This window comes from Terrapene carolina, unplaced genomic scaffold (genome assembly GCF_002925995.2).
Source record: "Terrapene carolina triunguis isolate 2854851 unplaced genomic scaffold, T_m_triunguis-2.0 Scaffold130, whole genome shotgun sequence".
NCBI lineage: Eukaryota > Metazoa > Chordata > Testudines > Emydidae > Terrapene > Terrapene triunguis.
The window spans coordinates 17,462,602-17,484,728 of record NW_020664481.1 but is presented as its reverse complement, the minus strand read 5'-3'; the positions used below and the strand labels follow the sequence as shown (position 1 = coordinate 17,484,728).

General features: G+C 41.9%; 1 protein-coding gene across 3 annotated transcripts in view; it reads right to left on the bottom strand.

The window, feature by feature from the left end:
• Positions 1-2,170: 2,170 nt before the first annotated feature.
• PREX1 (phosphatidylinositol-3,4,5-trisphosphate dependent Rac exchange factor 1) overlaps positions 2,171-22,127 on the bottom strand; it is a 222,263-nt gene continuing 202,306 nt past the window's right edge. For all 3 annotated transcript variants that reach the window (XM_024207459.2, XM_024207465.2, XM_024207472.2), the window contains exons 27-40: positions 19,870-19,958; positions 19,295-19,377; positions 18,182-18,272; positions 16,326-16,454; positions 15,161-15,202; positions 12,183-12,400; positions 11,259-11,358; positions 9,933-10,076; positions 9,052-9,166; positions 8,447-8,513; positions 7,335-7,522; positions 6,666-6,768; positions 5,939-6,006; positions 2,171-3,648 (exon numbers count right to left, since the gene is read on the bottom strand). In XM_024207459.2, the coding sequence (XP_024063227.1) occupies positions 3,606-3,648; positions 5,939-6,006; positions 6,666-6,768; positions 7,335-7,522; positions 8,447-8,513; positions 9,052-9,166; positions 9,933-10,076; positions 11,259-11,358; positions 12,183-12,400; positions 15,161-15,202; positions 16,326-16,454; positions 18,182-18,272; positions 19,295-19,377; positions 19,870-19,958 (1,480 nt within the window). In that variant the 3' untranslated portion in view covers positions 2,171-3,605. The remainder of the gene's footprint in view (positions 3,649-5,938; positions 6,007-6,665; positions 6,769-7,334; positions 7,523-8,446; positions 8,514-9,051; positions 9,167-9,932; positions 10,077-11,258; positions 11,359-12,182; positions 12,401-15,160; positions 15,203-16,325; positions 16,455-18,181; positions 18,273-19,294; positions 19,378-19,869; positions 19,959-22,127) is intronic.

The following is a 22,127-nucleotide window of genomic DNA, read 5'->3' as shown; positions in this document are numbered from 1 at the left end:
TGTGATATCATTTTTTTGCAGATAGATACAGGAGAAAAATACTGTTTTCCATGGCCATACTTTTTAAAAATAATATTTTGCAGACAAAATACACTCTTGTTGAGGAAACAATTTTTTAATTTCACCTAGAGAAAGAGGGGGAAAGAGGAACTATGACATTTTTACACATAAAGCTTAATTCAGATGTGTCCTTGACCAAATCTATGAATTCTTGTGAGAATCTGAATATTTGTGTCTGCAGCTTAATCATATGGAAATGGATAATGCTGCTACTATCCAGGCCCAGATTTTCAGAAGTGGCCTCTAATTTTGTGGTTGCAACTCTGTGTCCATAAATACTTGCACTCACAATTTTGTACATGCAGTGATATCGGCTAATTGGACATTGAATGGCTTGTTTACAGGCACAAAGCAAAAGATGTCCAAGTGTTACGTATTGTGCCTGTAGTTTGTTGTGAATGCTAAATTGCAAGTGTGGAATTTTGCCTACAGAATGAAAGGCTAGGTTGAGACTTACCTTAAAATTGGACCCATGAAGTATTTAATCTGGATCTCACAGTCTATTCACATGTAGAACTGCCACTGACTTCAGTGGGAGTTATACCTGCTGAAAGGCTGCAGGATGGATCCCACCAACTCTAAAATCCAGATCCCGAGCCTGCTTATTCAGGAGATCTAGGATCAAATGAGCAGTAATGCTTTGTTTCTTTAGTTCCAAACAGAGAAGAGTCCATTTAGGGGGACCCTGCTCCACCCCTCCACACACACTGATACTGTAAAGTGGCCCTCTATGATGCATCATGGAAAGGGAGGCTGCTTGGCCAATGCTTGCACACACAATGCAAAACCTCAGGGACAAAGCAGGAGACGACTTCAACTATTTGCTCGTCATAGCCAGCCAGAACAGACTCCGTATTTCTGGAGCAGTTGCAGGGATACGGAGTCTAATTCTGACTTTGTTTTTAGTCTTGAAGATTCTATAGCCTGAGCCTGCTCTGCTGACTTCACTTGTAGTTTAGCATGAGCACAGCCTTCTTACTCCAACTGTGCTCACTTTTTCAGGCCTGGGCTCAAACTTTGCAATTATACAGTCTCAGAACTGCTCTGTCCTATTTTTAATAAGAATTCTGAAGTGAAAACGCATCTGTGGGTGGTACTGCACAAACAGGAAGAGCTCGGCACTGCAGAGTGAGTTTGATCAGATATCAAAAACAACTTTTTCAAACACCTTCAACTTTTGACCTTTCATAGCTCTGCAAAGTCCTAAATTCTGTTTAACAACAAAGAACTAAAGGGGTAACTTATATAAATAAAATCATATCCTCTTTCATTGTAATATAAACCAACTTTTAATAATAAAATGTTCTAGCATGTATTTAATGAGAATAACACATACATTTTAATGTAAAACAGTGCACAGTGTAAATGCCCTTAGATCATCTTCTATGCGCCTTCAATGTCTGTACGAACTGCATAAATGTAGGTCAGGATCCTCATCTGGCAGTGTAAATCAGATCCACTGAAGTCAACAAAACTATGCTGATTTACCCCAGGAGAGGATACTGGCCCCTATGTTTTTATTTCTTGGGTGTTTCAATAGTTTTTCTTTACATATCATTACAATTAATTTTAAGTTAGGGGATTTTTCAAGAAATATCATTCTTTTCAACAGCAAATGGCAAGATTAAGTCTTCCAAGATTATGAAGAAGCACAAACTGCTTTGAAACAATGTTCTGCTGATCTGACTGCAGTGCAATGGATTCTACAGTAACTGACGCCTGTGTCTGAGATGTAACAGGAGACTGACTCACATAAGCCTCAGCTGTGGACTGAGGTGGGTCAGAAGGAATACTTAAAAGTAAATAAAACAAACAAAAGTGTGTTCTCCCCTCCCAAAAAAATCAGTCTGAGAATGAAAGAAACAAAAATGTTAAAAACATTTAATAATTCAGGAAGCCAACACAACCCCTCAAAACTTGTAGTAAGTTATTTTGTGCTAGTTGAAGAAATCTAATTAAAAAAAACCTTCACAGCCAAGTGGGAAGAGATGATTTTTAACTTAATATTTGGGATGGATTGGATTGTTAACCAAATAAAACTGGAGTTCATTAATGCCCTGTTCAGCACAAAAAACAAAACACTCCCCCCCCACCCCCACCCCCCAAAAAAAACCAACAAAAGAAAACCTTCATTCTCTAGAACGTCCATCACTCCAAACAGTTCCTGGAGTCTCCCAACAATGAATTGTTTTAAAAGAGACTATGGCTTTTCTATGGTGAAAGAGAATAATGTTAGGTTCCCCCATTGTTGTGGAATGTTGTTAGATATAGGTGAATCATTATTAAGGCACTCACTCCAAAAGAACATTATTTCTGGCCTGAGACTGCTGACATTCTCAATGAGTATCAGCCAGTAACTTGGAGAAAATTACTGCACTAATGCTAATACTGATAGAATGGAGAACAATTTTGAAATAGGAAAAAAATAAAGTACATTATATACATGATTCCTTTTTCTTTTAACTTAAAAGCCTTCCTAATACATTTTAATAACTGTATTAAAGACTACTTAAATACCGAAAGATTTTAAATAATGTAGAATTGTTTCCAGTAAACTGGGATTAGCTGTGTAATTGCCAGCATATTGGTCCCATTTTAAACAATATAATTTTTATTTAAATCTTGTATATATAATAACATGATCCAAAACAGATACTCCACTCCACATAAATAACTATAGTTCTTCTGACCTGGTTTTAAAAACTACATCTGTTCAAATAATCAGAGTATAGGACTGCAATTTATTTTCTTTGTAATTTCGCCTAAAAAATCCTTCATTGCCAAACTCTCCTGTAAAATATTATTGTATTTCCAGAATACATAATAGACCATTAGTAAAAAATGTTAATCCCAAACCTGAACGCTACAGTAAGTAAGAGGAAGTAATGGTAAGTATTATGGAATGTATACTCTGCAGCATACAGAGATTGGTTCTCACTGGGCTGAAGAGGAAAATGACTCTAGAAGAAATACTTTATATTCATATGGAAATAAACCAGAAACTTGAGCTACTCATTGTTCAAAAGTGCAGGTCAGTATGTTAAATCAGTGGTATTTCTGATGCTGTTACTCAAGACCACTGACCAAAATTATGCTGGCAATTAAATGGATGCCAGATACACTATTGGGAGAGTAGATGTGCTTCATCTTGCTTTTGCTTTACGGAGCCATAACTTGAAGGCCACAACTTTCAGCCAGTAGCACAGCTGAGTCATTAGTAAAGCTGCAGTTTCTTGACATGGAATTGCTATTCCTTCTGGGCATTCTGGCAGAAGGCAGTTTGTTTGTCTCGGCTCAAGGGTGTTTATGGTTAGAGAACTTCTCCAATAAGCCAAGGAACCATAAGAATCTTTGCCCATATACTGTAGGAGTTCTCAGCAGGTGGGCGTCGCAGATTCATCTCTCTTACTGAAAACGAGACACCCAGCACCATATCCTTCCGTCTCCATTTAACACCACCAGTGTCAGTTGACATGGGTCCTCGGGCACGGTTGCTCTCAGCTGAACACTTTATTGACTCCATAACATGGGTGTCTCTTTCATTTTTATAAGTCCCCATCTAAAGGTGGCTGACACAGCCTGTAGAGTCTATAAGGGAGGATTAAAAGTTGATGTTACATGGCATAATGATCATAAAAAGCTGTTAGAATTAGCATATGACATTCAGCTTTTTATCACTCTAAAAAGCACTCACTGATAGTCTGACAGGAAAGATTCAGCTAGTTGTAATTATTAATCATTTTGCAAACTAAATGTGCCATTAGAGAATTGCTAATTAAAACACAGAGGTGTTATCTTAAAAAATGACTTTTATTTTTGAGACCTTACTCCACCCCTGTGCAACCCAAGTCGGATTTAGGCCTTTAGCAGTTGGCAAGCCATAATTTATGATTTTTACTAAGTTTTTTATTATATGGCCTGGACATTTTTAACTGAGACAAGTCTCATTCCACTGTGATGCCAATCAATGTACTTGTGAATATGGTTGATTTACCCTTGTTTACAGAGACATTTGAAAAACCCAGAAATTTGAGATAGACAAGATGCTGAAAGTGGGGGTTTTTCCATCTCCCAATTGCATGATGGTTCTCTGTAGTATATTTTCCAGGGCTTTGGCCAGTTTAATTTTAAATAACTCAAATGATGAGGCCTTCCATAACTTCCCTTCCAAGATTATTCCACAGTCTAACAGATCTTACTGCTAGGAAATGTTTCCTGATATTTAGCCCAAATTCAGTTTACTTGAAATTAATTTACTTTTGCTCATTTTCGTTCCATTTAGTCTTATGCACATCACACTGATGAAACCAAATAGGAACCTGTGTCTCTAGGCTTTTCAAATATAAGTTTCCTAAAACGAAAGGCTCTTTAAAACCCTAAAATCAAATATGAGGCTTTTCTCTACTTCACTCTACTTTGTAAATCACAACTACAGCTCCAGTGTTATTTATCCTGAATTACTTCAAACACATTACACCTTTAGGATCATAAAAATGGATCTTAGGTAATGAATATTCATTAAAATGGGGAAATGTCACTGCTGCTGGAATTGTGATGCTTGACATTTGGGATATGGCACAGAGTCACATGTAGACAGTGCACATTCATCCCTTATTGAGCTGGCACTCAGAATCCGAGAGGGGGTGAATGTAGTAGAACCAAAATATTGTTCCCTGTGAAAGGTCTCCGAGAAAGCAAAACCAGGCCAAACTGTGTTACAGACAACTTCACCTCATCCACCAACTACTGTTTTCATACCACATGCTTGAAATAACTTTCTACAAGCACCTAAAGGGTGCAATTGCCACTGAAGGTGGGGAATCATTTAGGGTGGTCCAATGCGGTATAGCTAAGAGAAACTGGATGAAAAGGAAAAACTGACTCTGAAATATACTATGGTTTAAGTTCCATCTCATAGGGCTTTCAAAAGTGGATCAGATAAAACACTATAATAGAATAAACCTGCACTATCCAGGAGAGATGCTGTATACCTAAATAATCTTTTCCACTGCTCATTTTAAGGGCCAGAGCTGACTTGCCTTACTCAAATGAATCCCATTAACTTCCATAGGAGCAGATGACTTCCATGGGCTACTTGCTTAGCTGAGCAGGATTTGGCCCTAGCATTCTATAAATGTTCAATGAAGCTATAATAGAACCTCTTCTGCGTCTGTCTGGGAGGCAGGTGGGGAGGACAGAGAGAGGGGAAATGGGTTAAAAAATCTCTCTCAGAAACAAAGATAGTAAAAACCACCTGAAATTATGTCCTTCGGGGAGACACAATGAGTATCTTCAGCTCCTATTGGAGTCAGTGGGATTTGCAGGTGTATAGCACCTCTCAAGATTTGACCCTCAGACAACAACAGAATGGCTATAACTTCGGGCAATTGATTCTTCTAGGAATTGCATCACCATAAATTCACTCTGCTCTGAGCTGCTTGCTCTTAAACCCACTCTGCAGTAAATCATGAGACACTCGGGCTATTCCAGACACTTCATGGGGCTCTGGCCAAAGTATTAGCTCATGAATTATCTTTACATAGTTGCAGTCGGATCTGCCATTCAAGAATTTCTGCTCCTCAGCATTCCACAGATAACTGACAGCCACTGAGCTTTAGCAATTCATTGTCATTGTCAAAAAAATCATCAGTGATGTTTTATTTAGACAACACAGGAGGCCTACAAGTTAATGGTGAGTGACAGGGGGATTTGAAACAAAGCTTTTTTAAATACTGGTGCACTTGGTTTAGTATAGTGATGGTTGGGATAGTTCTGTGTATTGCTGCTGAAGAGCTTGTCAAGTTGAGAAGGAAATGTCACAGCTGGGTGCAAAGATGCAACATAAATACTCAGAGAACACATACTGTACATAACCTACCGGGGTGCAGACTGCGGCATCTGATCCATCACTTTGAGATTTTTAGCAGAGATTTCAACCCTTGGTCCCTAAGGAAACACAGAACTTATGGCATTGATAATATCAATAAAACATCTGACCCTTAAGGGAAAATATTGTAACAGGAGTCTGATTTCTATCTGACAATCCATTAACTACTTTTAGTAGCTCTGGAATCCACTGGGTAGGTACATCAGCCATCTGCGTTTACTTAAGATGACAGAAGTCCCAAAGCACTTTACAAGCACTACTGTCTAACACTAGAAGATTGCCACCATATAATGTTGTATGCATGAGAACACGTTATGGAATCTACAGGATGTATACAAGTATACTATATGACCTACATTTTCAAAGACCAGCCTCCTTTTCTTTTGTACATGTTTGTACACATATTTTACAAGGGCATAAGCCTGCACATTCTGTACATTTTTCAAACATCTGTGCACACACTTTAAATAATGTAACCCTACGTATGCACCTTAAATAGGCTAATGTCCACACATGCAAATGTTAGCATTTGCTCCTGCAAGGTATGCATGCAGTTGTACAAATTTTACAGTGTCTGGATGTGGGTGTGTATATGCACAACACATATCTCCACAGAGAAATTAACTGGTATCTCCACAAAGAGGTCCCAGGGATTAAGATAGTGGCATGCAGGTGATCCCGCTAAGGAACTAGTAATAGAAAGAACCTAAACACTCACTTGCTTTCTCATGATGTCTGTAGCCTGCATGATACATTTGGGTAAAAGTCCATGACTTCGAGCCAGTATGGCTGCTTGTTCCAGGGACACACTCAATGTACTTCTGGACATGGGTACATAAGGGAATGATAAATCCACAAAGCATTTTTTAAAATGACTTATGACTTTTAACGAAGTCTTGAGTTACAACTTTTAACAAAGCTACTTAGCTAGTAACTGCAAATTAACTTGGCCACTACACCAATTTTATGTTTACTTTCTGGTTTCCTATCTAAAAATATATAACCAGTTATAAGAACAGGAGTACTTGTGGCACCTTAGAGACTAACAGATTTTTTTGAGCATAAGCTTTCGTGGGCTACAGTCCACTTCTTCAGATGCATAGAATGGAACATATAGTAAGGAGATATTATACATACAGAACATGAAAAGGTGGAAGTAGCCATATCAACTCTAAGAGGCTGATTAATTAAGATGAGCTATTATCAGCAGGAGGAAAAAAAAATTTGTAGTGATAATCAATGGCCCATTTCAGACAGTTGACAAGAGGTGTGAGGATACTATCACTGTGTAAGGATTATCATCACTACAAAAGTTTTTTTTTTAGATTCTTATACAGAAGAAAAGTTAGTATTACAACAGTACCATGGAAGGTTTCTTAAATCTCACCTCTGCATCCCAGTGCCACACATGGCAATCTGACAGGCTCCGAGGCGGTAACAGAGCTCTGAGGATATAGGCAGCAGCCCAGCTCCTGGTGTGTTACTACTAGAGTATCCCGACTGGGTGGGTTTTGTATTAATAAAGGACTTCATCAGTCTGCACAGCTCATCCATTGCATTAATGGGGCGAATAAGCTACACAGGAACAGTGAACACATGCATCAGTGGCATATTTACTCCTTCATTTATATAGACTCTTATAAGAACTTTTTTCCTGTGTCTAATACTCTATGGGCTGGTCTATACTTAGCGGCTAGTTCGGCGGCTGGAAATCGAACTTCCTGGTTCGATTTATCGTGCTCGCCGTCGACTGCAGTACTCCAGCTCAACGAGAGGAGTACCGCGGAGTCGACGGGGGAGCCTGCCTGCCGCGTGTGGACCGCGTCTGAACCGCGGTAAGTTCGAAGTAAGGTATGTCGACTTCAGCTACGTTATTCACGTAGCTGAAGTTGCGTACCTTACTTCGACTTGGGGGGTTAGTGTAGACCAGGCCTATGGTAACAGCTCCTCAGTAGATCTAAAGTAATAACTATTCACAATAGATATGATTTTCAGCACAAAAAGTGAGTACTTGACAAGGGTTTGAGACAGTCTGTTGCAAGTGAACACAAATCGTATCAATCTACTTTCCAGTACATGTTAATAACTGCACTGACGGGAGTCCCTGAATTGTCTCCACTATAATAAAAACACCTGAATCTCTGTATGCTTCTACAGCATGCACAAACATTCACACGAAGCATCTGCCCCAAATACAGACTGTGTTTACTACTGAATTGAGCTTTAGGTGAGCGCCTGGGAGATGTTGCTTTTATTGTACTGTAAGTTGTGAACAAAATTCTCAAAAAAATAGACAAGTGATCATTTCTAAATTGATTGCAGGCATCACATTTCTGGGTGACAGAACTCTAACTGAGCCACAGACAGGCTGATTCAAGACCTTGGGGCAGGGACTGTGTGTTTGTTCTGTGTTTGTATCACACCTAGTGCTAGAGAGTCCTGGGCCATGACTAGGGCTGTAAGGTGCTACCACAATATAAATAATAATAATAATAATACCTGGTCAATCTTCACTGCTGTTGTATTGGAATCAGTAGGCAAGTTGGATCTCTCAAGGTAAAATGTCCTGCAATTAGCCATTAAGAATTGGATTAGTTGGTGAGCATCTCACTTCACTAACTACTGCATAACATCTCAGATGGATATGAAAGGAAAGTCCTGTGGTCCAAGATGGTGTATTTTCTTACTGAAGCACTTGAATTGTTTCTTTCTATAGTGATTGAAGACTAACAAAAAGTCTTTTTAGTTTAACTTTAGCTCCGGTCAAAAATCTGAAGTCCAATTTAGATGGAAATTGCTTCTGACACATTCCTATATTCCAGGAGGAGTTTATAATTAAGGCTATTTTTTGCTAAATAATTTAAGAGGTTTTCAATACACCAAAGATTAAAAAAAAAAAACCTCTGATTAAAAAACAGCATGTGAAACTTAAATGGAATATATTTTTTCCTAGAGATCTCCTTTCCATATCACTGGCTTCTCCAAAGAATCATTGTGTACAAGACATGAAACCACCAGGAAAGAAAAATCTGTCTATGAAGGGTCCTGAACAAACAGCACCCTTTTCTTTTTTTGTTTGGGGGATGGGAGGAGAGGCACATTACCTGAGTTTACGGTAATATTGCTGCACTTTTTCAAGGGAGACTCCATTAATCTGTTGCGGGAGTTCTTCTAGAGATGAGTCACCTGGCTGGGGCTGGCTATCTGGGCTTTCAAGAGCTGGAAGGAGACAAGATTTTTAATAACTATATTACTCTGGCTATCATTTTTTCATTTGATTGTCTCTCTAGTTCATCCCCCTACTAGGTAGCTGCCAAAACATGTCAAACACCAACCATGTGAAAAATAAGATGAAGTGAATATATTTCCCTCAATGGGGATGTCTTCTGTGAACCACAGTTTTCATTATGACACCTCAAAGGGCAAGGGCTACTATTGTACCAGATCACTGGAATATGGTCATAGTGTTATTGCATTAAAGGAAGTATCCTATGCCATATGCCGCAATGCAGGACAGTGGTTTAGCTGGTCCACACAAGGTCCCTTGACGTTCAGCCCAGATAATTCTATGAATACACACGTGTGCACAGAAAATGCGTCCTTTAGAAATCCCAGTCTGTGGCATAGGAACATGGACATTTTCAGACTGGATCAGACCCATGGTCTGTCTAGTCCAATATCCTGTCTTTGATTAGATGCTTCAGAGGAAGGTGCAAGAAACCCCACAGCAGCCATCTCTGGGGATAATCTGCTCATGAACATCTCAACCTAACCGTCTTACAGCATATTAACCTCCCAACCCAATATATCAGATTGTCATTCTGGGGAGAAGTCAATTTTTGCCTCTTAAAATATTTTCAATGGAGTTGTCAGTTTTGTTTCAATAACAAATGTATGGTCATTCCTTAATAATGAACCTTAAAATGTTTAGCAACTAATTAGATTCACATCACTTGTTTTTCTTGGTCAAGAATTTTGTGGGCACCTTTTGTAAAGAGCACTGTGTGCAGCTTCAAGCTTCCCCCGTTCTGAAGGCGAGACGGCAGTTTGGAGAAGTAGTAGCTGTCAAGGTAAAAGATAATCTTCAAGGCCTGCCGACTTCCTTCAATGTGGTAGAAGACGTGAGTATCTGGGGAAACAAAGATAAAGACATTTGTGTTTTTCTGAAACAGCAGTGAGAGACTAGCAATGTCTGCGCATATCAGTCCATTTAATAACATCTCGTTACTGAAATGTTAGAAGTGGCAGCAAGCGAGGGAAACACTATGCTCAGAAGAAGCATGTTGTTTACAAGACATGCCATCAATTAACATGATGTTTGATACCATCATGCTGATTGCTTTGCTTGTATGTAAGATCCCTTTCCCCCACTGTGTGTCTTTCTTTTCTATCAGATTTTTAAACACTTTGCAGCAGGGAGTCTACTACTCTGTATTTGTACAGCACCTAGCACAATGGGGCCCTGTTCTTAGCTTGTCCCTAGGCACTACTGCAGTAAACATGGTTAATAATAATAATAATAGCATCCTGTCATGTGAGCTTGTACTGGATAAACATGGCAGGAGTGCACGTCCTTTCACTTGCCGAAAGGCTGGTGAATAATAAACATCTGTCTGGAGCTGCTCATCCCAGCTGTCATGTCTCTGCACATGCTGGGCAAGAAACACAGGCAGGCCCCAGTGGTTCCCAACTGTAGAGATTTTACAAGTGGCATCATTAGATGAATATTGGCAATGAGGCTGACACTACTAGCCTCTATCGTGCAGTCAATTAACAGATCTGGAGGCAAGGTCCTCAGCAATTACCTGCAGTTATTATTATAATTTCTGTTACACTTTAGCCACTACAGTTCACAGAGAGACAAATACTTACTATTCCAAACGACAGACTTAGAAGGATAAGGGGCTAAGCAGATATTCCAAAATGGATAGTCAGTCTGATAAAAGATAGCAAGGGATACTCATCTCACTAAGTCTCTCCTCCTTGCTCATATGAGGCAAGTCCTAGCAGTAGTCCTGGCTATGAAGAAAGCTGATTGGCTATGATACTTTCCTACCTGGTCCAGAAAACAGGGAGAGCTGATGCGAGTTATCATTTTAGGGCCCAATCACGCAATGTACCCTTGGGTGTGGTGCTGCGTGGTTTTAACTCCCATTACATTCTGTGGAAGTTGTGGGAATGCAGCACTTCACAAGAGATGCTCAGCACCTTTCAGGATTGAGCACTTCTGAAGGATTTAATATCATGAAGTAAATTAACCAGGAATACAAGCAAGAAAGAATAGTTCATAGAAAAACCTCAAAAATCTCACTTGCTACGAGACTTTCGTCCAGCTGCTTGAAATAAAAGGCAACCTTGTCCATCTCAGACAGCGTGACTGGGATGTCTTCTAGCATGATGCGCTCTTCCTTCTGCGATGGACAGAAACAAACACGAATGGGTAATCTATCCAAAGGGAGAGTGGGCATAAATGTGTCTCACTCCACAGCTCTTGTTGTTGTCAGACCTGATTTCCCTTCATAGCTTCACACTCATTTTCCTTCTAAAATTATTATTTTAGCTTAGATCCTGCAGAAGTTGGTGGCATTTGCCTGAGAGCTTCCTACTCAACACAGGCCAGTGGATTTTACGAGTCCTGCCCTTCTCATACTAGATGTGGTGCCTCGAGGTCAGGCTTGGACACATAATTAGGGCAGCATGAGAGAAAGCTTTTAATACCACTGCCTGTGTTGAACCTGAGTAGTGACTTCAGTCAGCACATGGAGAAAGGACCAGATCTGCAGTTTGCTCTTAGCTCTGGGAACAGCAAGAACCATTTTTGGCTGCTTGTTGAAATTCATTTTCTCACCAGCAGAGGTCAGGTCACACACACTTTCCTAGCAACTGTGAAATTAGTCCACAGTAAAGAAGGCAGCATTACTCCAGAAAAGGAAACCTCTCTGGCAAAATACCAACCTGCCCCTTCTCTATGGGGCAGGCGGTCTATTATCTTTCAATAGTGAAACGTGTTCACCTGGCCCAGGCCAGTTGTTTAGCATTTGTGGGGATCAGTATGTGATGGGTAGGCTATTAGGATGAGAATAACAGCGGGTTCCTTGAGGGGGTAGGAGTTTCCATATAGATAAAGTCAGAGGCTCTGGCCAGGAGGTAAGTAGGAGGAAAGTGTCTAGGTGACCTTGAAGAAGTCAGCATTCACTGTGGACCTGTGAAACCCATTCTTTAGCATCTCTCTTACCACACTGGGGGACAGCAGGGACTGGTAGTGAAGTAAAACCCCAGTGGCCGCTATCTGCTCCAGCCATTTCCTGCTGGCATCCCTGCTGCTCTCTTCATACTCCCCGTTGTTGTTGTATCTGTAGTTGAGAGCAGCCAGCAACTGCTCCGAGAAAGTGCAAATAGCAGCCACGAGGGACTGGCAGAAAATGACATCTCGTCTCAACTGCAGCTCAGTATCTGCCAGAGAGAAGGGAAGAGAGTCACAAAGGAGTCAGAGGGAGTTTGTCTGAGATGGAATGGAAGGCAATCTCTGTATGACCTTTGATTTGAGCTGTCACCTTGCACTGGCTCCTGTTATCTGTCCCCTATTGGGAGAGGGTGGGGGTGTGAGAAAGAGAGGGGATTTTCCAGCCCAGTCTTCCTTTTGTTTTCCCCCATACAGATGCCCTGTGCCTACTTGTCCATTTGTCTGGATGCCAAGGGCTAGATGAGGCTCCCCTGTGTCATCAATGCCAGACCTGGCTTGATCCCTTCATTGACAATTGTATTCATGAAACAGGGTCTCCACTATTAGTGATGCCACTTCCCCTACCTCCTTCGTTATGAAGGTTTCCCATACATGACGTCCATTAATGGTACCACTTGGTGCATGTTTGCCTGGGGGAATCTTCACAGTGTTAACTGTGCTTCCACTGAGCTTGCCAGTCAGTCTAATGCTGGACAGATAAACTGTGTCACACTTCAGGGGATTGCAGATTGTACAAAGAACATGCAAAGGGCAGGAAAGGGAAGCACATGCATAAATGAAGAGCGGCTTCCTAGGCACCTTGGGTTTCTCGTGGTATGCAGTAGGTAGGTTATAGCAGCCTCTCTTGTTCCCAAGAGAGTGGTTTCTGCAGAACGAAGCTGAATACATCACATGGAGGCTTTGAAGATACAGATTATTTTTATAAAGCACTGAATGCAACAATGAAAGAACTAAGACAATCAAGACCAAGGGCCAGATCCTCAGCACAGGGCAAGTCTCCTTTGCCTCACTGGAGGTGAGGCAAAGAGGGCTCAAAGCTGCTTTATCGACAACGGAATCCCTAGATGATGTAAAGGTGGCACAGCCAGCTCTACACCCTCTCTGTAGGGTGTTCCATAAAGGGCTGAGGAGGAAGGATAGGATGGGGCGGAGCCAAAACCATGACAGCTCTATTTACACCAGGGGTCGGTTTGGACCCCAGCCAGCCCCAGGATTGGGGGAAGCAAAAAGGTGGCTTAGAGCCACCTTTGCCTCCCACCCTCACTTGGTGCAGCTGAGAAGCAAGCCCCAGATTTTCAGCCATCTTTAAAAATGATCCAGCAAATGATGAGGGCGTATTATTTGTTATAATGTATTGCCTTTTTTTACAGATAGCCATATTTTGTATTTAAATGTGCAAATGAAATAACTGTACAAATAGGGAGAGGGAGTTATCCGATTTGCCAGTGTGTGTTTTTTCCCCTTGTAATGATGATGCCTGCAATGTATGCTGGTACAAATTTAGGGTACGTCTACACTGCAATGTAAGTCCAGACTTCAGATTCAGACTCAAAGCCTAACCCCCCCCCCCCCCCCCCCCCCCCCGCGCCTTCCATCTACTCACAAATTGCACTAACCAAGAGCTCAGGCCAGGGTCCCAAGACACTATGGGTGGGGAGGGTCCGAGCCTGAGTCAAGTCAGGTCCCAGAGTTCAAGCCCAAATGCTTTGCAGTGTATACACAGCCCCCATTGGACGTGTGTTCTGGGAATCTACCAAAAGTGTCCCCCAGTCCCAAGGGCTGACTGTTTTGTCCTCTGGACAGTCAAGTTTGGTGGACAATCAAGTTTTCCCACACTACACCATGAACAAAGAGCTAGAGTGGTTCCATTTTGGGAGGGCGCAAGAATTCTGGGATATAGGTGGTTGGACTCAGGACTGTATAATGCAGTGTAGATGCTGGGGCCCCACGTTTCAACACATCCTAACCTAGGTTACAAATGAGTGTAGACACTCAAGCACTAGGTTAACAAACCCAGGGTTTGCTACCTGAACGTCTTTTAACCCTGGGCTTACACTGCTGTGCAGACATAGCCTTAGGATCTTAGCCTGCTCCTATTAAAATCAATAACAAAACTCCCATTGGCTTCAGTAAGGCAGGATCAAGCCCTTAGGACTTTGCTATGTAAGTTTGGCTCTTGTTAACACTAAAGAGGCTTATATAGGTGCACTGAGGAAATAATGAACTGGTTAAAGGGGAAATTCACATCCTAAAACTATACACAGGGCAAAACCCAAACTCCTTATCTGGGTAGCCTGCTTGAAAAGAATGACAGGCCACAACCTCATAATGAACTGTGCAATAGCTTCTTATTTTTTTGCTGCATGTCTCCACCCAGGGCCGGCTCCAGGCACCAGCTTGCCAAGCAGGTGCTTGGGGCGGCCACTCTGGAGAGGGGCGGCATGTCCAGCTATTCGGCGGCAATTCGGCAGACGGTCCCTCACTCCCACTTTGGAGCAAAGGACCTTCCGCCGAATTGCCGCTGTAGATCGCGATCGTGGCTTTTTTTTTTTTTTTTGGCCGCTTGGGGCGGCAAAAACCCTGGAGCCGGCCCTGTCTCCACCACATCAAGAAACAGTGGAGGCCAAGTGGGAATGAGGCTTACACAAGGGGAAGAAGATGAAGAAAGGGCAAAGGGACATGGTGCTTGATGACATTTACAACATGCCTGGTGATACAGGAGCATAAAGTGAGCAACCCCAAGACTAAGCAAGACTGAGCGAAAAGGAAATAGGAAAGAGCTGCCCAGCATGAGCACAAGGAATGGCATAATGTCATCAGTAGCGCGGTTGAATCAGATTTGCAAGCACACCGCTAGTTGGATACGGTATTGTGATCTCTGTAACACATGCCTGCCAAACTACACACTTTAGGACATCTGCCAGCATGGCAAAGTTTTCCCACCAATACCCCAAACCAGAAGCCCTTACCTGTGCATTTTAGCAAGGCCAGAAGCAGTTGATTCTTCCCATCTAGAAGAGTAAAGAGAAGGAAGGACCTGATAAACATGATGCAAAGGTGGATTTGATTGTACCCTGCTGACACCTCTCTCCATTTCTATTTAGTCTAGAGTTATTCCTCGCTAAAAACGTTTGATTAAACAGGGAGCGAGGCATAAATCAGGCACCTTGATAGATTAAATGCTCCATCGACTACCATGAATTATTGGGAACAAATTGCACATGTAGAGAATCCCTACAGAGGTGATCTCAGTGCTGGGCCTTGCACTTGAGAGTAGACATCACCAGACTCAGTCATCCTACTTGAATCCTACCGGTGCTTTTTAAGCAAGGTGTTTTGTAAATGTAATGGTTCAGGGAGCTACAGGGACTGATTACATCCATCTCCTTCGCTCATCTCCTTTCAGAATCTGCTTAGTCTTTTTTCTATTTCATTTTCTTTAAGTGTTTTTTAAAATTGCACCAGCAAGTCACTCTCACCCAATTCAGTCCCTATAGACTTCGGAAGTAGACTAAGAGAATTAGAAAAAAGTTCCTCATGATCATTCAATCCACAGTTGTGGTGCTGTAATACATCATCACTGGGAAGAACAATAACCCACTCTCCCCACTTCCCTCTAAAATCCAGATCTATTTATAAGCTAATTGCTTGAGCCCTGGCACCTCTTTCATACAAATTAAACACTGAACAAAACTCTGCAATAGGCAGTTACAGAATAACCTGCCCCTTAAGAATGTTTCCTCCTGACCCTGATAGTTAAGACGTTGGCTTATGCTCTGTAGCATGAGGGCAAAAATAAATCAAGAACTGGCTATTTCAAACCCATTCCATTTTAATATTTTGCAAAGTTACTGGGAACTTAGGGAAGGAAGATTTTTCCATAGATACAATTTTTATCTTAACAATCAGGTATGGGCCAAAACCAAACGTCAGAACAACCCCAAACAGTGGAGATGTTTGGCTCCAAACTCTGCAGCTGGTTTTTAGCTCCCTAATGATCTCAACAAAAACCTCGGATCAGGCCCCTCCCCCTTTTTATTCACTTCTATGAGCTTTACAGCTTGTGCTCATCTCTAGAAACAAAACATTCCTTTAACACTGAAACTGATAAATGACCACCCTGCATTCACAGACCTTCCACATGTTTTTGAATGGTTTCAACAAGGTTCTTGATACGCAGTGGAAGGTTCCAGGGATCTTCTTGGACACTGAATTGAATATTATTCCGGCATCTTATTGTGGTTTCTTCCTTCTGTTTAAATTCTGCAGCAAAAGAGAGAAATTAGTCCAGGCAGTGGAGAGATGCCACATAACTCAGGGTAGCTCATTAGCTATATAATTTGCATATAGGTCTAACCAATGAATACACCACCTACAGCAACCATCACCAGTGAGGGAATTTCTTAAATGGATCTGATGCAGATAGAAAAAAAGATTGCTATTTCCTATAGTCTTGTAAAAAACAGAGTCCTCACTTGTTATATTTTCAGCATCATACACAAAAATTAGGCATGCGACTCACATGCACTGGAATTGTGTGATTAACTTCTTTTGCAATATATTACAAATATATCCCTGAGCACCATGGCTGCAGAACTAAGCTCAGCATTCCCCTCTGGTTCTCTCTGCCTCTTCTAATGCATAGCCAAGTGTGTCTGTGTCACCTCCTGGGGGAAATCAGACCAACACCTACTTAAGGCCGCAGCTGCTGGGAACGTATAAGCTAGTTAATATTCTCCTTTGCTTCACCAGGTAGAAACCTATGTATTTTGAACTGAAGAGGGTAAATTCTATTCCTTGTGATGCAGTTATGCGATTTAGCCAAACACTCTGGTGTGAGTGATACTGCGTGCCAAATTACTGTCTCCAAAAAGAGACAGGATGATTTGCAAATTCTCACCCATCACTGAGATGTGACCATGGTAAGCTCTCCTTTCCATGCTTATTTGCAACTCGGGACTGCATTAAGAAGGTAATTTGGGCAAAGATTCCCGCTGACTATAATCAGGGCTTGTCTATTCCTGTAGTGTGATTCTCGGTGGTTAATATGGGACCATCCTGAAGCTGCAGTGAACTGAAAGGCTCTTTCAGTGCAATTGATCCAGTTTGAATAGACAAGTCTGTGTTTAAGTGAAACAAACAAAATAAAGCTTGAAGGAAATATACGCAGGGTGGCTGCTATTTCCTTACTGCATTCAAAGAGCGTAAGAGCCGGGATAGGTACTTTACAGCTGTTTAAATGTCACAGGAACATGGCTTTTCAAAACATTTCCACAGCGTTCACAGGAACCTCTCCTAACTCTGAAGAAAAGTGACTACGCAAGTTGCCCATGTAGCTAAAAACCAGGGATAAAAGAAAGAGAGAGAGCCCTTGACCAGAACACCTGAAGATCAGCCAAGAGAACAGAAGAGTTTAGGTTCCAAGAGGAAAAGGAAATGCAGCAAATGTTTAAGAAATAAACACCAATCTTTTTCAGAGAGAAAAAACCACATTCTGGTCACCAAACTCATGAGACCAAATTCCCATCATCCTCTTTGAGGAAAAGAAACACAGCATCATTTGTGCTCTCTCTGGGAATGGGTTGATTTCCAGAATGTGTGTTGGTGTTATGTGTGTGGTGTTACTCTGGCGATTATCCATCCCCAAAAAGAAGTGGAGTAGTTCCTTAAGCAAACTTATGCAGAACTTTTGGGTGCCACAGAGCTGCAGCTTGTTAGGGTTGTGCTACAGAGGTGAGTCCTCCAGGATGTGTAGAGATCCCACTGAACAGTACAGAATACCAACAGTCAACATGTCACTGGTCATTTATATGTCCAGTTATTGTGACTGCATACATAACTGTTGTAACTGTATGTGCAAATTATGTGTGCATAATTTTGTACATGAACTTGGGTGTACTGAGTTCTGAACCTCTAGTTCTTAATGTTAAGGGCTTGTTGTATTCTGGGAAATTACATTATTTAATACAACCAAACTGTTTTTCTTTTACCTTGCAAACTGTGGTCCATTGGAAAGTGCTTGGTTTCTTCAAAGGCCTTGGTTATGACTGATCCTTTGAGGAGCGCATTGATAGCATCCACCTGGAGCAGGAATTAGATTAGGTCACTCTTAGTAAAACTCCAGGAGAATTTTTGAAGAGGCCACTCATTGAGGAAAAGTGCAAAAAAAGCTGCATTTGCTGCACGTTGGCGCTAACACATACCTCGAGAGGTCATCGAGTCCAGTCCCCTGCCCGCATGGCAGGACCAAATACTGTCTAGACCATCCCTGATAGACATTTATCTAACCTACTCTTAAATATCTCCAGAGATGGAGATTCCACAACCTCCCTAGGCAATTTATTCCAGTGTTTAACCACCCTGACAGTTAGGAACTTTTTCCTAATGTCCAACCTAGACCTCCCTTGCTGCAGTTTAAACCCATTGCTTCTTGTTCTATCCTTAGAGGCTAAGGTGAACAAGTTTTCTCCCTCCTCCTTATGACACCCTTTTAAATTCACTTAAGCTAAGCTGGATGCCTCCACACCACAGTCTAAAGCTATTAATTTTGATGGAAATCTCATCCTTAGCAAATATAATTAAACCATTCCAACCCTCATCTCTCCCCAGGAGCCTAGTATGAATTTATGTGTATGCAGTGTGGGCATGAGAGTCATGATCTGGGCTCTGGTGAACAAGGGGGATAGAGAAGAACAATTTAGCTGAGGTTATAAATGTGTAAAGACATCCTTTGGTTGCACTCTTTTCCTCTAATAGGGGGCAGTTTTTCCAAAACTTCTGTCCATGAGATCTATTCCGATCACTCATAACAGGAAGATTTCACTCATTGTCGGTTTTCACACCTCTGTTTTCAAAGCTCTTTGTCATGAATCCAAAGCTGCAGGTCACCCTAGTCCTAACCACACAGAGTGACTTGAATGTTGGTGGAGACAAAACTGTTTCCTCAAACTATCTCACATCCACTTCCTCGCATCTGACTCCAAACCCTTGCGAGCTGGATCCCCGCTGAGATATGATGCGGTAATGCAGACTCTGGTATTTCTGACACCTTGTTCTGAGATGCAGCGTACGCTGCTTCCCGTAACTGCGCTCGTGTACTGTACCTGGTTAAAAAGATGCTCAAGGCAGCCGTGGAGTTTGTCTTGTTTGTCCGAAGGAATCCTCATGTCACTGGGAAGTTCGTCACCTAATAAAGGAAAAACAAATTTTTTTTCTAATCACTTTGGGTCTCTCACATCTTGTGATGTGATTACGGCCCAACCCAACCAGCACTGTGACCATGCTTTTAACGATGAAGAATATTATTGCAATACAATGACCTTGAAGAGATCAGTGAAGACAAACTGGGTGGCTTGCGAGCTCTCCTTCCCCAATCCACAGATCAAAATATTTTTCAGACGATGCAAATACCCTCTGTAAGCAAATCCGCAACAAAGGGCTCTAATCTGGCCTAATTTCTCCTCCACACACCATGAGTAAATGGTCCACTGAGGAAAGAGCAGACCTCCAACTCCTTAATGTGACTCGTTTGGTCTGTGTTCCTTTGAATGAACCACCTTTGCAACTAAACACCCTGGTAATAACAACCAGCAAAGCTGTAGATGTTTAGCCTGCCGTCCCATCTGATGTTGGAGAGCCTCTTTTATTACGCCTGGTTGATAGCCAGGCACTCACTCACCTGATCCCATCTCGTCGCTGCCCAGGTAAGAGCTGTTACTCCGTACACTGGTGTAGGAGAGCACAGAGTCCCGGTTACTGTTACACTCACTGGAAGGAGAAGAAAGGAAGATGTTGAAAATGTTTCCTTATCCAGGGCCTTGACTCAGTTATCACTCGGTTTATATTCAACCCTATTGTCCCTCAGGGAAATGTCCTTACTCATTAATGAGAGCTGACTTAAGTAGGGACTGAATAATACTAAGTAAGGATTCCTGATTTGGCTAGTAAAGGTATGTCTACACTGCAATTAGAAACCCACAGCTGGCGTGTGCCAGCTGACTCGGGCTAAGGGGCTGTTTAATTGCAGGGTAGATGTTCGGGCTGGAGCTGGGGCTCTAGGACACTGCGAGGTGAGAGGGTCCCAGAGCTTGGTCTACACCACAGTTAAACAGCCCCTAAGCCCAAGCACTGTGAGCCCAAGTCAGCTGGCACGGGCCAACTGTGGATTTTAATTGCAGTGTAGACATACCCTAAGAGGACATCATCCTTCAGTTCCCGGGACAATTGAAGCATGATTGTGAGCAAGTCTCTTATAAAGGATGAATGCTGATTTCCCAGTGAGCATCTCATCACTATCAGGGCACAGAGAGTTCATTAAAGATGCTCCAGGAACACCCAGAGGGGGGTGACCAATACAAAATTAAACTCTGTGGGCTGGATTCTCCACTGAGCCCAAGCACAGGGGCCTGGCCATGTATTCTCAGCCATCTAACTCCAGCATATGTTAAAGCTGCAGGGGCAGAGCTGAAAGGGAAGGGAACCGTAACCTTATGCCAGTGGAGAATTGGGCATAGTGGAGCTTTGCACTGTCATGTCCAATCCCTTCTCTTCCCTTACCACACTCCCTCCCCTCCCTGCCCCGCCAGCCTCTCTCCCCTTGTACTGGGAGGGGATTGGTGCTGACACAGGAGGCAGTGGAGTTGGGAGGCAAAGCTGGCACAGGAAGCAGTAGAGTCACTTCAACCAGCTTTACCCCAGAGGAGATTCCTTGTACACAGGAGGAATTCTCCAGCACAAGTCTCCTCCTGATTCAAGTTCACTGTGCCCCACACCCATGGTGCAAAGAGAACTGGATGGACTGGAGAATCCAGTTCACAGTTTTTATCTAGCCTTGGCTTAGAATTTTTCAAACCTTAGCTTTGGAAACTTACCAGCACTGATTTTAAAAAATGTAAACCTAAACCAGAAGGGCTCTGAACTTTGCTATTGTAAGAATGAGAGTAATTTCCCTCCTAACTCATTAATAAAAAGAACCTACAGAGTCCTATCTCCCTGAACTGGGTTTTGTTTGCCCTTGTAAGAGCTATTATCAGTCAGGTCTGTTTTCTCTTCTTTCTGGAGAAGTTTAAAGGGAGATAGCCAATACTGCTGAACTGAAGTACAAACCCTTTTCAGAGAAACACTGAATTAGTTTTCCCAACAGTCAATGAGAAAGGAGCGTGGTTAATGCAAACAAGGCATATTCTTATCTGTAATTTGCTCATTTTTGTAGCTTCTCAGTATCCATTTTCTGGATCAAAAACTATCAAAATACATTTGATTCCCCCTTGAGTAACTATCATATCTGTTACATGTACCTAATTGTTTGCCTCTATCTAATAAAGATAAGACAGAATAATCTTTCCTATCTTACATTTATGTGTAAAATTCTGAAGCAAGTGACAGCCCCACAGAGACTGTCTTTGATCTCACTGTGTTACCCATAATAGATTAGGCTCAATTGTCGAATCTGTGTAAGTAAAACAGGATTCAGAAATGGGCTTCCTATTAAAAGAGGGAGACAATTCTTTGTATTTCATTAAAAGACCTTCAAAGCACATAAGCAGGTTTTCATTTTGGTGTAGGCAAATATCTACTAGGATCAAGTTTGAACCCACCAAAGTCACCCTACTTGGTACCTAGACCAGGGTTTGAACTAAGAAAATGCATTTTTCTACTTGTAAAAAAGCTCCACTTGTAGCGGAAATAAATGTTAATTCCTGTGAATGAGACTCTACAGCTCGTGCTATCACTGTTTTAAAACAAGAAAGAAAAAGAAATAGCACTTCTAATCAAACTGTCATAGCCTATTTTTTCCTTACTTTGTAGATTCCAAAAGGCGTTGAGGCTTTCACACAAATTAGCATGAACACTAGCCAGTTCAGGGCTGTTTCTTAGTACCTTTTAGTGTTCAGTAGTCATTGCTGCTATCAGACTCATGCAAAGCCTTATCTAGCC